The sequence below is a fragment of the Chiloscyllium plagiosum genome, unplaced genomic scaffold (assembly GCF_037043375.1).
Source record: "Chiloscyllium plagiosum isolate Xiang-an unplaced genomic scaffold, Cpla_swu_hap1 HiC_scaffold_4, whole genome shotgun sequence".
NCBI classification, from domain to species: domain Eukaryota; kingdom Metazoa; phylum Chordata; class Chondrichthyes; order Orectolobiformes; family Hemiscylliidae; genus Chiloscyllium; species Chiloscyllium plagiosum.
In genome coordinates this window covers 139,721,752-139,736,739 of record NW_028270142.1, presented here as the reverse complement: position 1 = coordinate 139,736,739, position 14,988 = coordinate 139,721,752, and the positions used below count along the sequence as shown (strand labels likewise).

Below are 14,988 nucleotides of genomic sequence, written 5' to 3'. Positions count from 1 at the left end.
GGACAAGTAGTTCCAGATGGCACATGGGGCTTTGGTTGTTGCTGCCTCGCTTTCCATTTTCTTCTCTTTTCTTCTAGTTCTGCTCATCTATTGGTTTCGAAAGTTGTTATTACTTCTCGGATGATGGTTTGTTGATGTTGATGTTACATTTCTTCATGTTGGTTTTTAATATGTCTTTGAACCTCTTCTTTGTCCGCCTCTTTTATGTTCACCTTCTTTAAACTGGGAGTAGAAAATTTGTTTTGGCAGACGTTAGTCTTTCATCCGAACAACATGACCACCCCATCTTGGTTGGTTCATGACGACGCAGGCTTCAATGCTTATTATTTTTGTTACATTCAGTACGCTGACATTGGTTCTTCTATCTTCCCAGCTGATATTCAAGATGTTTCGAAGGCAGCGTTGATGGAACTTTTCAAGTGCCTTCAGATATTGTCGGTATGCTGTTCAAGTTTCTGATGCATACAGGAGCATTAGGATCACCACTGCTTTCTACACTAACATTTTGATGTCTGTCCGGATATCATGATCATGAAAGACTCTTGTTAGGAAACGTTCAAAAGCTGTTCCAGTGCATTTAAGACTATGTTGCATCTCATCATTAATATCGACATTGGAGAAGAGTTGAGAATGTGGTGGTGGAAAAGTACAGCAGGTCAGGCAGCATCCGAGGAACAGGAGAATCAACATTTCAGGCATCAGGGCCTTCTCCTGCTCCTCGGATGCTGCCTAAACTACTGTGTTTTTCCAGCACCACATTCTCAACTCTGATCTCCAACATCTGCAGTCCTGACTTCCTCTGACATTGGAGGAGAAGTGACTTCCAAGAAACAGAAAGTGATCCACGTTTTCCAGGGTTGTTTTGTCAAGTTGAATTGATGGTTCTATCCAATTTGTCTCAGTTGGTGACGGTTGATAGATGATCCATGTCTTCTTGGAAGTGATGGTAAGTCCAAGTTCCATGTAAGCATGGTTGAAGGCAGTCAGAATCTGTTGTAGTTAGCTTTCTAAGAGAGCTGCAACACTGTTGTCATCTGCATATTGGAACTCAATGAGGGAACTCATAGATGTCTTGTTTTTGGACTTAAGATGGGCAAGATTGAAAAGTCTGCCATCTGTTCTGTAGACAATTTCAATTTCTGGAAGTAGGTCACCCTTGGTGATGTGGATGATTGTCGCAGTAAAGATGGTGAACAAAGTTGGGACAATCACGCAATCCTGTTTTACTCCTGACCTGACTTGAAAAAGTTCACAGTTACTGTTGCTGACCATAACTGTGTGAAGCATGTCATCGTGGAGGAGTCTCATGATTCGAATGCACTTTTCAGAGCATCCATAGCTGGATAGGACATCCCATAGGAGTTCCCTTGATGGAGGAGAAAGTAAGGTCTGCAGATGCTGGAGATCAGAGCTGAAAATGTGTTGCTGGAACAGCGCAGCAGGTCAGGCAGCATCTAGGGAACGGGAGAATTGACGTTTCGGGCATAAGCCCTTCTTCAGTTCCCTTGATACCAAGTCAAAGGCTTTGGTGAGGTCGATGAGTGCCATATACAAAGGTTGAAGTTGTTCATGACATTTTCCTTGCAGTTGTTGCATAGTGAAGATTATGTCGATTGTTACACGTGACGATCTAAAAATGGCTGGTCTCCCCAGAAGGATCTTCTCGGCTAAAGGCTTGAGCCGGTTGTTCATGGCACAGGTGAGGAATTTTCCTACTGCTGCTAACATGGAAATTCCATGACAGTTTCTGCATTCAGATCGATCGTCTTTCCTTTTGTAGACGGTAACAATTGCTGAGTCTCTGAATTCTGCTGGTATTTCTTCATTTATCCAGATCTTGATGAGAAGTTGGTGCGGTTGGTAATGTAGCAGCTTATCTCCAATTTTGTAGACCTCAGCTGGTATTCTATGAAATAGAGCACACTTGTTGTTTTTCAAAGTTTTGATGCCTTCCCTGACTTCTTCAAGTGTTGGTATTTTTGCATGGGGGAGTCGTCAACGGGCTGTTTGGAATGTTATTGATCACATTCCTGTCAAATGGGGCAGCTTGGATTAAAAGATCTTCAAAGTGCTGCCTCCATCTAGAATTGATGTCAGCATTGCTCTTCAGGATGGTTGAACCATCTTTGTTTTTGATAGGGGCTTAACCATGAGTGAGTGGGTGGGTCAAAAATAGCTTTAGATTAGAGTGGTGCTAGAAAAGCACAGCAGGTCTGGCAGCATCCGAGGAGCAGGAAGATTGACGTTTCGGGCAAAAGCCCTTCATCAGGACTGAAGGCAGGGAGACTTCAGGGTGGAGAGATAAATGGGAGGGGGGGTGTGGGGCTGGGGAGAAGGTAGCAAAGAATACAATAGGTGGATGGGGGTGGGGATGAAGGTAATAGGTCAGAGAGGAGGGTGGAGCGGATAGGTGGGAAGGAAGATTGGCAGGTAGGACTGGTCATGAGGATGGTGCTGAGCTGGAAGCTTGGAACTGGTGTAAGGTGGGGGGAGGGGAAATGAAGAAACTGGTGAAGTCCACATTGATGCCCTAGGGTTGAAGTGTTCTGAGGCAGAAGATGAAGCGTTCTTCCTCCAGGCGTCGGGTGGTGAGGGAGTGGCGGTGGAGGAGGCCCAGGACCTGCATGTCCTCAGCAGAGTGGAGTTGAAATGTTGGGTCACGGGGCGGTGGGGTTGATTGGTCGGGGTGTCCTGGAGATGTTCCCTAAAGCACTCTGCAAGAAGGCGTCCAGTCTCCCCAATGTAGAGGAGACCGCATTGGGAGCAACGGATACAATAAATGACATTGGTGGATGTGCAGGTGAAACTTTGACGGATGTGGAAGACTCCTTTGGGGCTTTGGATGGAGGTGAGGAGGAGGTGTGGGCGCAGGTTTTGCAATTCTGGCAGTGGCAGGAGAAGGTTCCAGGAGGGGAGAGTTGGTTGTTTGGGGGGGTAGACCTTACCAGGTAGTCACGGAGGGAATGATCTTTGCAGAAAGCGGAAAGGGGTGGGAGGGAAATATATATCTGGTGGTGGGGTCCGTTTGGAGGTGGCGGAAATGTTGGTGCTTTAGTTGCATTGAAGAAGCCTTGACTGTAATTGGCATTCAAAAATTTCCTGAGCTTTCTTCCTCCACCATTGGTTTTTTTTAGGTTTCAGGTGCTCGTCTAGACTGCAGCCTTGCATTCCTGATAGCATTTCCTTTTGGTAGCTGATTGTTGGTCATTTTGTAAGGTGACAAAAGCTTTTGCCTTTTCATCAATAAGTTGGAGTAGTTTGTTGTTATGGAACCAATCCTGATGGTTTCCGTCTTGAATCCAATTTTTATTTGCAGGAGGTGATGATAGCATTCCTAAATTGATTCCAGTATTCTTCTATGGATAGTGGGATTTGTTGAGGCAGTTATTCTTGAAGATTTTGTTGGAACTTCTGTACATGGCTGATGACAATATTGAATTTCTTGATAGCGTTCTGATTTTGGTGTTTCCTTTTGGGCCGAATTTTCATTCTCATGGTGAATGAGATGAGTCGATGGTCTGTCCAGCACTTGTCAGCAACAGTAACAGCTCTTGATATCAGTACATCTTGTTGGGCCAGAGATCATACGATGACATAGTTGATGAGGTGCCAGTATTTGGAGTGTGGATGCTGCCAGGAGACTTTATGCCTGTTTTTCTGGCAAAAGAGTGTTTGTAATCACCATATTGTGTCCAGCACATTTGATGAGGAGGAGTGTTCCATTGGCGTTCACCTTGCCAACTGCTTCTTTGCCTACTATTCCAGTCCAGAGTCTATGATTTTTCCCAAGTCTGGCACTGAAGTCTCCCAATGATCTTGACATTGTTGGGAACAGAGGAAAGGACATCGTCAAGTTGGGCATAGAAGTTCTACTTTACTTCATTTTCAGCAACCAGAGTTGGAGCATAGGTGCTCATGATGGTGGCATGTTGGTTCTTGATGAGCTGAATTTGCAATCATGAAACATTCATTGATTCCCAGTAGTTACTCTGTCAGCTTCTGAAGCTTCAGATGGCAAAGCCTACTCCATGGATCCTTGGTTGTTCAAGATCAAGTCCTTTCCAGAAAAAGGTGTACTGACCTTGCTCTTCCTTTAGTTGCCCTTCTCCAGCTCTGTGGGTCTCAGTCAGAGCAACGATGTCAAAGCTGAATTTTTAGATTAGATTAGATTACTTACAGTGTGGAAACAGGCCCTTCGGCCCAACAAGTCCACACCGACCCTAAGAAGAGCAACGCACCAATACCCATTCCCCTACATTTACCCCTTCACCTAACACTACGGGCAATTTAGCATGGTCAATTCACCTAACCTGTACATCTTTGGACTGTGGGAGGAAACCGGAGCACCCGGAGGAAACCCACACAGACACGGGGAGAATGCGCAAACTCCACACAGACAGTTGCCCAAGGCGGGAATTGAACCCGTCTCTGGTGCTGTGAGGCTGTGCCACTGTGCTACCCCCAAGTGGAGCAGATAGATAAAGAGGTTAAAGTATTTGGGATATTCGATGCACAGAGTTTAAGAGCAGGGTGGTTATTCTGGAACTGTACGGGCTATAGCTAGACTATTGTGTGCAGTTCTGGAATCCCCATCATACGATGGGCATATTTGCACTGGCAAGGGTGCACAGGAGATTTACCATGATGTTGTCTGGGTTGGAGAGTTTTATTTATGAAGAGAGAGATTGGATAGACTGGAGTTGTTTCCTTACAGCAGGAGACTGGGAACACATTTGCAATGCATAAAATTATGAGAGACAGATAGGATAGACAAGAAGGAACATTTCCCCTTGGTGGAGGGATCAAAGACTGGGGGCATACAGAGAAGGTAATTCCACAGAGAGATGATAATCTGGAATGCACTCCCTGCAGGAGTGCAGAAACCCTTGTAACATTTAAGGAGTACTTAGATTAGGGAAGGTGAAGGCTCAGTGGTATTATTGCGAGACTATTAATCCATAGACCCGGGTAATGTTCTGGGTTTGAATCCTGCCATCAGATGTTGTATTCTGGGTTCAATTAAAAATCTGGAGTAAAAGATTAGGAGTGTAATGATGACCATGGAAAGTAGGCAAAGAAGTGGCAGATGGAGTACAACATGGGAAAGTGTAAGGCAGGAAGAATAGGAGGCATAGACTATTTTCTAAAGGGGGAGAAAATTCAGAAGTCTGATATGCAAAGAGACATGAGAGTTCTAGTCCAGGATTCTCTCAAGGTAAACTTGCAGGTTGAGTAGTTAGGAAGGCAAATGCAATGATGGCAGTTATTTTGAGAGGACTTGAATATAAAAGCAGGGATGAACTTCTGAGGCTCTATAAGGCACTAGTCAGACCATATTTTGAGTATTGTGCAAAGTTTTGGGCCCCATATCTCAGGTAGGATGTACTGGCATTGGAGTGTGTTCAGACCAGGTTCACAAGAATGGCCCCAGGAATGAAAAGCTTAACATATGAGGAATGTTTGTGGACTTTGGATCTATATTCAATGGAGCTCAGAGGATGGGGGGGGGTCTAATTGAAACATACTGAATGGCCTGGACAGAATAGATGCTGACAAGATGTTTCCATTGCTAGGAGAGACCAGAAACTGAGGGCACAGTCTTAGAGTAAAGGGAAAACCTTTTAGAACGGAGATAAGGAGAAATTTCTTCAGCCAAAGAGTGGTGAATCTAGGGAATTCATTGCCACAGAAGGTCATGGAGGCCAGGGCATTGAGTATATTTAAGATAGGTTCTTGAATATCAGGGGATCAAGGGTTTATGGGAGAAAGGAGAATGGGGTTGAGGAACTTATTAGCCATGATTGAATTGCAGAGCAGACTCAATGGGCTGAATGGCCTAATTTCTGCCTCTAAGTCTTACAGTCTAACTTCTGAATCATGGGAACTTGCAATTCCACAACACTGGAGCTTCAAATTTAATCTGAATCTTGAACAAGCCCACGAGATAGTGACAAGAAGGTAGGTTGGACAGTAGGGAGAAATGACAACAATGTAGTTTGGAAATGGAGAGGGGCCACAATTCAGAGGGTTGAGGAAAAGGAGAGTCTGCTACAAACAGGATTAGGGAGCAGGAAACAAAAATCACCAGCAAGGAGGTGTATATGTTAGTAGTAATTTTTGTTCCCTTTTTTAAACTTATTTTATTCACCAATGTACAAATTGAACAATGTTTTGTATTTGTTTTTCTTTTAATTAGGAAGGTCCTACAAAACCTAACTATAGTTTGAACATTTGCTTCTATGGACATCAGTCATTTTCAGTCATGATTTTTTTGGAAAACAACCTCAATTTTAAGTGGGGACTTAATACCCAAATTTACTTACGACAGAAAACTAGGTAATAATACAAGTTGTCACGAGGACCAAAACGGGCTGCAAAAAGATGTCAACAGATTGACTGGACAAAACGACAGCTGGAATGTTATGTGGCAAAGTTTAATGTTATTCATTTTGGTCAGAGTAAAAAAGTAGATTATTTTTTAATGTGCATGAGACTGCTAAATGTTGACGTTCAAAAATACTTGGACACCCTTGTATAAGTAACACAGTGGATGCAGATACATCAGCAATTAGGAAGGCAATTCCTTAAGGAAGTCTTATTACAATTGTACTATGTAGAACTTTGGCAAGACCACACAAAAGGACAGTGCAGTTTTAATCTCCATATCCAAAAAATATACTGATCATTCTACTATAACGCACGTTTTGTTAACACGAATTTGCTGTAATGCAATTGATGAACTGAGGACACTGTCTCTAAAGTACAAACTTTTAAAAGGTGTGTTGGCTGTAACATGATTACATTGCCAACACTAAGCTCAATTTCTAAAGCACAATTTTTCTATAATACGGGTTTGCACAAGAACGCAACCATTGCATTACAGAAGAACTACCTGTGTTTGCCTAGGAGGAACACAAAGATTCATCTAGGTGAATTCCTGGATTGGGAAAGCTGTTCTCTAACTGGAGGCTGAGTAACTTGGGACAATCTGGTCTTTCAGAAGAATGAGAAGTGACCTCCTGGAAACATGCAAGATTTTGCAGAGGCTTGGCAGAGTAAGCACACAGAGGTCTTTTGGGGAATCTAGGTCACAGCAGCACAGCCTGAAGATTAAAGGTTGAGGATTTACAATGGATTTGAGGAGAAATCACAGGTTGTGTTCCTTGCAATTTTCTACCCGAGGAAGTTGTAGACATAAATTGAATATCTCAATGTTTAACGGGAAATCAAGAGAGAAAGGGAAGAGGCAGGCAAGTGAAACTAAGCCAGAAGGTCATAGAGGTGCACAGCACGGAAAGAGACCCTTCAGTCCAGATATCCCAACCTAATCTATCAGACTAGATTGCACTGAATACTGAAATAGGTTTTAAAGTTCACTTTGTCTACTGCTCTTACGCCCTATGTTCTTATGCACAGTACTTAAGGACTGGTGCACAGCTGGAGGTGTCATTTTCAGATGATGTGCTGGTCCCATCTGCGAGGAGAAATAGACACAAAAGATCTCATATGAAAAGTGGGCAACATCTACAGATGTTCCAGCTAAACTTCATCAGAAAAAGGAAAAAAAAGGCTTGCACATCTACAGCAACATTCAAAGTATGAGGATATCACAACACTTTACAGCCAATTAGGTACTTTTGAAGTGTTTTAATGTTGGAATCAGGGCAGCCAATTTACACACAGCATTCTAACAAAAAGCAATGTGGCATTATTCAGGAAACAGAGTCAGAAATAGGCCGTTTGGTCCACCATGTCTACAGCGAACAACAAACAATAAACTATACCAATCCCATGAGGGTGACATGGTGGCTCAGTGGTGCCTCACAGCACCAGGGACACGAGTTCAATTCCTGCCTCAGGCGACTGTGTGGAGTTTCCACTTTCTCCCCATGTCTGTGTGGGTTTCCTCCCACAATCCAAAGATGTGCAGGTCAGGTGAATTGGCTAGTGTGACGTGCATTAGGCAGGGGTAAATATAGAATAAGGGGAATGGGTATCTTCAGCGGGTCGGTGTGGACTTGTTGGGCCGAAAGGCCTGTTTCCATACTGTAGGGAATCTAATTTACCTATACTCGGTCTCCAGTCTATTTAGCCCTGGCAGTTAAAGTGGTTGTCCAGATAATCGGATTTGTGACAAATTGTTTGAAAAATAAACATTGGCTAGGGTTCAGGAAAATCTCATTCTCTTTAAAATAGAAATTGCTGGCAAAACTCAGCAAGTTCTGATGAAAAGTCACTGGATTTTACACAGTTACTCTGATTTCTCCCCATGGATGTTGCTGAGGTAGTGTTATTAGGTGGATAGTCAGCTTAATAACCACCCAGGAATTAAACGATGTTCAGGTAGATAGGATAGTGAAGAAGGCATTTGGTATGCTTTCTTTTATTGGTCACAGTATTGAGTACAGGAGTTGGGAGGTCATGTTGCGGCTGTACAGGACATTGGTTAGGCCACTGTTAGAATACTGCGTGCAATTCTGGTCTCCTTCCTATCAGAAAGGTGTTGTGAAACTGGAAAGGGTTCAGAAAAGATTTACAAGGATGTTGCCAGGATTGGAGGATTTGAAGTATAAGGAGAGACTGAATAGGCTAGGGCTGTTTTCCGTGGAGTGTCAGAGGCTGAGGGGTGACCTTATAGAGGTTTATAAAATCATAAGGAGCATGGATTGGATAAATAAACAAAGTCTTTTCTCTGGGATGGGAGAGTCCAGAACTAGAGGGTATAGGTTTAGGGTGAGAGGGGAAAGATATAAGAGAGACCTAAGGGGCAACTTTTTCACAGAGAAGGTGGTACGTGTATGGAATGAGCTGCCAGAGGAAGTGGTGAAGGCTAGTACAATTTGCAACATTTAAAAGGCATCTGGACAGGTATATGAACAGGAATTGGAGGGATATGGGCCGGGTGCTGGCAGGCAGGACGAGATTGGGTCGGATTAAACGAGATGGACTGAAGGGTCTGTTTTCATGCTGTACATCTCCATGACTCTATCTAATTTTTCCTGAGTAATTATTAACTGAATAGGAACACCCTGAATTCTCTGCCTTTCATGGATTTTTTTCAGAGGGTTCAACTTCAAGGAAATTTTGTCCATTAGAACTGTCAATTTCTTGGAAAATTCTGACAAAAGTCTGCAGAATCTGGGATTCTGCATATACCCGGTACGCAACTCCAGTCTGCAATGCTCCATCAAGTATCTGGCCATGGAACATCTGTACCAAAGGCCCTAAAGCAGAACTTGAACTCACAGCCTTTCCTCAACGAACATCACCAAGGGCAAGTTCTAATCATTTGTATCAGATTTTTAATTTCTGGGACTTCCCTGTAAAGAAAAGTGTGTCAATGACAAATCTTCAAAAGTGCATGATTAGCCATGAAGTGATCTGTGACATTTTGGCAAGCTGAACTAAAACAAGGTGCTGCGAAGCACAACTCCATCTTCAAGTTACACCCGACGGAAAGTGAAATCAAAAGAGAACTCCGGTGCCAGAAATCTGGAACATAGTCTCCCTGAATTAGATTTCCTCAGAAATATTCATTTTTTTAAAACTCCCCCTCGACACCTCTTTATCCAGATAAAAAAAATCAATTTTATAAACAAGTCTAAAATGATAGTCACTTCTATTTGGAAAGCAGCAAGCAACATAAAACAAAACAGTGGAACTTTAATGCCTTTTTGAACTGAATCAAGAACAACGTGCACAAATATAAACTGAGTGTGTGAGGAGAAGAAAATCTCTAAAATTTTCTTCTTCCTGTAAACAACCATTACATTTCATGCATCGTACGACCCGCCTCCACCCCCATATACCGCCCCCTCGACGTCTCCGAAGGGGTTGTCGCTACCTTTTGGGTGCCGACGGCTCCATTACTGCGGTGACGCCTTTTCAACGTGCGACGATTGGAAAGGCAGTTACGACAGTTAGACTTTCAAACCGCCATGCTCGCCCCGCGCCCCGCCACTCGTCCAGCTCGCCTGACGTCACAGCACGCGCCCCTCTCTCTCCACCGCTCCCTCCCCAACCCTCCTCCAAAACGGCAGCTGGAGACGCCGGCAATCCTCCCGCTTCCTCAGCCCGCCTCCCTGACCATCCCATTGGTGGGAGCTCCGGAATTCCATCGTCCCAGAAGTGTGGTTGCGTCGACCTGTCAATCAGCTCGGCTGGTCAGGATCCTGTAGTCCGAGGCCATTTTTCTGCCTTCGCCGTTTGCGACTAATCGATCTTGGAGCAAAACGACGTCCTGACTGGCTCACTTTTAAACCGTTTGTTTTTATGAAGTAGAAAAATTAATGAGAAATCTGATGGAAACAAAAGTCAGTCGGCTGGCTTAATGATATTGCTATAACTCTGGCTGGACATACTCCGGGAGCCTCGTTCCTGATGAAGGCCTGTTGCCCGAAACGTCGATCCTCCGGCTCCTCGGATGCTGCCTGACCTGTTGTGTTTTTTCAGCATCACACTCTCGACACATATTCCGGGAGATGTCATCACATTGCCACCTTGCGCTGCTGCCGATGCCCGTTCAGATTGACCGACGTGTCAGGGAGCCCAGCTTTCCCAGTCAAAAATAGGGTATGACTCTCAAATCAAGCTGTCCAGAGATCTTATTACGTACCTCTGGAGCAGGTGAGACCTGAACCCAGTCCCCTGCACAACGATTTATTCATTTAGTATTGGAAATGGAGACACCAGTTGTTTGCATGAATCATTGGCTAATGTGAATGTTAAGGTGCTGCAATGTTAATGACCCTGCCTCAGAGATAGAATGCTTGGTTCAAGTCCCACCCTGCTCCAAAGGTGTGCCATAACACATCAGAACAGGTTGATTGCAATTATCTGGATAGGAGTGTTAAAGGAAGTTATCTCAAAACATATACTTTTTGATGTAGCTTTTTGTTCCTCCCCCCCACCCCAGCCGAATGCAGCAGTGGCCTACCCTGGAAATCAACTTTACATTTCTGAATGTGTTAGGTTCAGGAATGGTCACATTAGTTTTGCAGATAAGCAAATGTAACTCCTTTATTCAAACAGTAAAGAACACAAAAAATTATATCCCTGTTTGCTTAAAATCTGTAATAGAAAAATTGTTAAAAGTTGTTATTAAAATAGTTATAGCCGGGCACTTAAATGAGTTCAAGATAATTGGGCATTCAACATGGTTTTGTGAAATCATGTTTCACTAATCTACTGAAGTTCTTTGAGGAAGCAACGTGTGCTCAGGCCAAAAAGGGAGAATCGGTCCTTATGTTTCCAGAGGTTATAGTGGAAAATAAAAGTTCACAGTGTACCGAGTAGCATATTGGCATCGGTAGAAGATTAACAGGAAGCAGAGAATAGACATAGATGGGACAGTTTCTGGGAAGATGTAACAAATAGTGTGCTATAGGGGTCACTGCTGGGATCTTGATTGTTGACAATTTATATAAGTGACCTAAAAAAGCAAATGCAAACAGCCTTAAGGACGACGGCTCTGACCTCCAGAAGCGTGAAGTGCTTTGAGAGGCTGGTCATGGCCCACATCAACTCTAGGCTTCCAGCCTGCCTCGATCCCCTGCAGTTTGCCTACTAACATAACAGGTCCACAGTGGACACTGCTTCCCTAGCCTTGTACTCATGCCTGGATCATTTGGACAACAAGAACACCTATGTCAGACTCCTGCTTATCAACTCCTGCTTAGCTCCACCTTCTACACCATTATCCTCCCAGACTCATTTCAAAACTCCGAGACCTGGGTCTCAGCTCTGCTCTCTGCAACTGGGTCCTTAGCTTCCTAAAATATAGACTGCAATCAGTGAAAGTAGACAACTGCAGCACCTCCACGATAACACTCAACACTGGAGGTGCCCCAAAGAATACATTCTCAGCCCCCTTCTGTACTCCCTGTACATCCATGACTGCTTTGCCAAATTCTGAACAACCGCAATCTGCTAGTTTGCTGACGACACCACCGTGGTGGGACAAATATCAAACAACGATGAGTCAGAATACAGAAAGGAGTTAGAGGGCTTGGTTAAGGGTGCAGCGATAACAACCTCTTCTCAATGTCGGCAAAACTAAAGAATTGATCATTGACTTCAGAAAGAAAGGAAAATATGTCCCCATTTACATCAACAGAACGGAAGTTAAGAAGGTTGAGAGCATCAAGTTCTTCGAAGTGACAATAACCGACAACTTGTCCTGAAGTTCCCACATAGAGACGACAGTCAATAAGGCACAACAACACCTCTTCCTGAGGCAGCTCAGGAAATTTGGCATGTCCCTCACCAACGTATACAGATGCACCATAGAAGTCATACTGTCTGAGCACATAACAACCTGATATGGCAACTGCTTTGCCCAGGGCCATAAGAAACTACAATAGGTTGTGCGCACAGCTCAAACCATTACGGAAGCCAACCTCCCATTCATGGACTCCATTTACACATCTCATTGCGCAGAAAGGCTGCCAAATTCATCAAAGACCCATCCCACCCCAGTCATGCTCTCCTACAACCTCTTCTGTCAGGCAGAAGATACAGAATCTTGAAAACATGCACCAGCAGGTTCAAGAACAGCTTCTTCCCTGCCATTATTAGACTGATGAATGGACTCTCTAACTTCAAATAATGCTGATCTTGTTAATGTTTATCTTGTTTAGTGCACATCCTGTAACCTGTATGCCTTACTCTGTCCAAGTTTTATTTTCACCCTATTATCTGTATGTCTTCCTTACTATGATCTGCCTGTATTGCACACAAACAAAACGTTTCACTGTACAGGTAGACAATCCTTTATCTGGAATCCGAAGTTTTTCTTGTGAAGTTTTTTTCTCATTAACAAGGTTGTTTGGCATGCAAACAGTTAATCCAACTCCATACCCATTCAACCCGTGTCACACTGAGGGCATGGCCCAGCACTGGCAGGCGTCAATTCTGTCTCTGGGTCCATAGTACTCACAGGTCTGTCTGCTATTCGATAAGATTTTTAAAAATTTCACCGTAAAATTGTCACTTATTCCAAAATCTGAAAAACCCAGAATTCCAAAAACCAGCTGGTCCCGAGGGTTTCAGATAAAGGTTTGTGTACCTGTACTTAGTGTTACTATACAACGGTGAACCCTTCTGTTAATTAAACCAAATATCCAGAAAAGTTCACCTCACCTTGTAGTCTGTTAAAATATGAGTGACAGTGAACTCCCAAATTCCACTATTTAAAGACAATAATATCAGTTTATTCTTTAACTCTAATAGTAAACATTAAACAGCTTTTAATCATAACTCTAAGCCCCGCTTTCTCTTAACTGTTTATTACCTGCCCTCAACTTTATAACAATATACTATTCCAACAAAACACTTATTAAAATGACATCAACTTAATTTCAACACCATACAGCAGCTATTATCTTTGGTGTCTGTCTTCTGGCTGAAGACCTCCCTGGGTCGTCTTCTTTCTTTTTACTGTGAAGATGTGTCATATGATTAGATTAGATTCCCTACAGTGTGGAAACTGACCCTTCGGCCCAACAAGTCCGCACTGACCCTTCAAAGAGCAACTCACCCATACCTGTTCCCCTACATTTACCCCTGACTAATGCACTTAACACTATCCGCAATTTAGATGGCCAATTCACCTAACCTGCACATTTTTTGTACTGTGGGAGAAAACCCACACAGACACGGGGAGAATGTGCAAACTCCACACGGATAGTTGCCCGAGGTGGGAATTGAACCCGGGTCCCTGCGCTGTGAGGCAGCAGTGCTAACCACTGAGCAACCTTGCTGCCCCATGAGAAGGTAACTTTGATAGAGAGTGTTTCAATGTCTTGGGTCTCTCTCAATGACAGTTATGCTGTCTGATTTTCAAAATGCTTGCCTTTTTTTATATCCCCAACGTTGGATCGTCTCATTGGTTCAATGTTGGCAAAACAATAAATTCAAACTCGATTGGGTTTTAGTATCCCAGGGCATAATTTAAACTGATTGATTAAACTTGAATTGTCAAAATAGCAACCAATTCAGGTATCTATTTCACAGCCAAATGTTACATGTTTTCAATTTTCCAGTACACTCTGAGACTGCTCTTGTAAGCTCTCAGTGCAAAACAACATTCACTGTCTTGTAAAGGTACAGTACATGCTGTCAACTTCATAAAATGACAAATCAAATCAAGTGAATGAAGGAAGAGATGGTATGAATGCTTAGTTTGCTGATGACACAAAGATAGGTAGTTTGTAAGATAATTGTGAAGAGGATATAAGAGGCTACAAAAATATACTTCTAAGTAAATAGGCAAAGGTTTGACAAATGTAGCACAGCATGCAGAAATGTGAAATTGTTCATATTGCAGGAAGAATGACAAAGAAGCAAATTATTTAAATGGTGAAAGATTGCAGAGTTTTCAGGTTCACAATAATCTGGGTTCCTAGTGTGCGAATCATAGAAGGTTAGTGAGCAGGTACACCAAGTAATTAGGAAAGCTAATGGGGTGTTATAATTTATTATGAAATTGAATACGAAAGTAAGAAGATTGTGCTTCAATTATACAGGGCACTGGTGAGACCCATATCTGAAGTACTGTGTACAGTATTGATCACCCTACTGAAGGAAGGATGTAAATATATTAGAATTTATTTGGAAAATTACCAGACTATGACCAAGAATGAGTGGATTGTGAGGAAGGTTGGACAGGTTAGGCTTCTATTTGCTGGAGTTTGGAATTCTAACAGACAACTTAATTAAAACATGTAAGACCCGAGTGGTTATCGATAGGTTGGCTGGGAGGGGAAGATGTTCGTCATGTGACAGAATCTAGAACTAAGGGCCAAGAGCCTTTGGAACTGGCTTCCTGAAAAGGTGGTAGAGGCAGAATCTTTTAATAATTTTAGAATAGAGGTGGATAGATTGATGGCAAGCAAGAAGGTAAAAGATTAAAAGCTGAATAGGTGGGAACGTGAATTAGAGCTGCATGACTAGATCAGTCATGATCTTATTAAGTGGTGGAGCAGGATA

At 43.1% G+C, this 14,988-nt stretch overlaps 1 protein-coding gene across 3 annotated transcripts in view; it reads right to left on the bottom strand.

Moving 5' to 3' along the window:
* The window catches only part of stk3 (serine/threonine kinase 3 (STE20 homolog, yeast)), a 449,830-nt gene extending 439,840 nt beyond the window's left edge, over window positions 1-9,990 (bottom strand). For all 3 annotated transcript variants that reach the window (XR_006311343.2, XM_043687660.2, XM_043687663.2), the window contains exon 1: window positions 9,845-9,990. Coding sequence is in view for 2 of the 3 variants with exons in the window: in XM_043687660.2 (XP_043543595.2) it covers window positions 9,845-9,867 (23 nt within the window). In the remaining variant the exon portion in view is untranslated. The remainder of the gene's footprint in view (window positions 1-9,844) is intronic.
* Window positions 9,991-14,988: the final 4,998 nt, after the last annotated feature.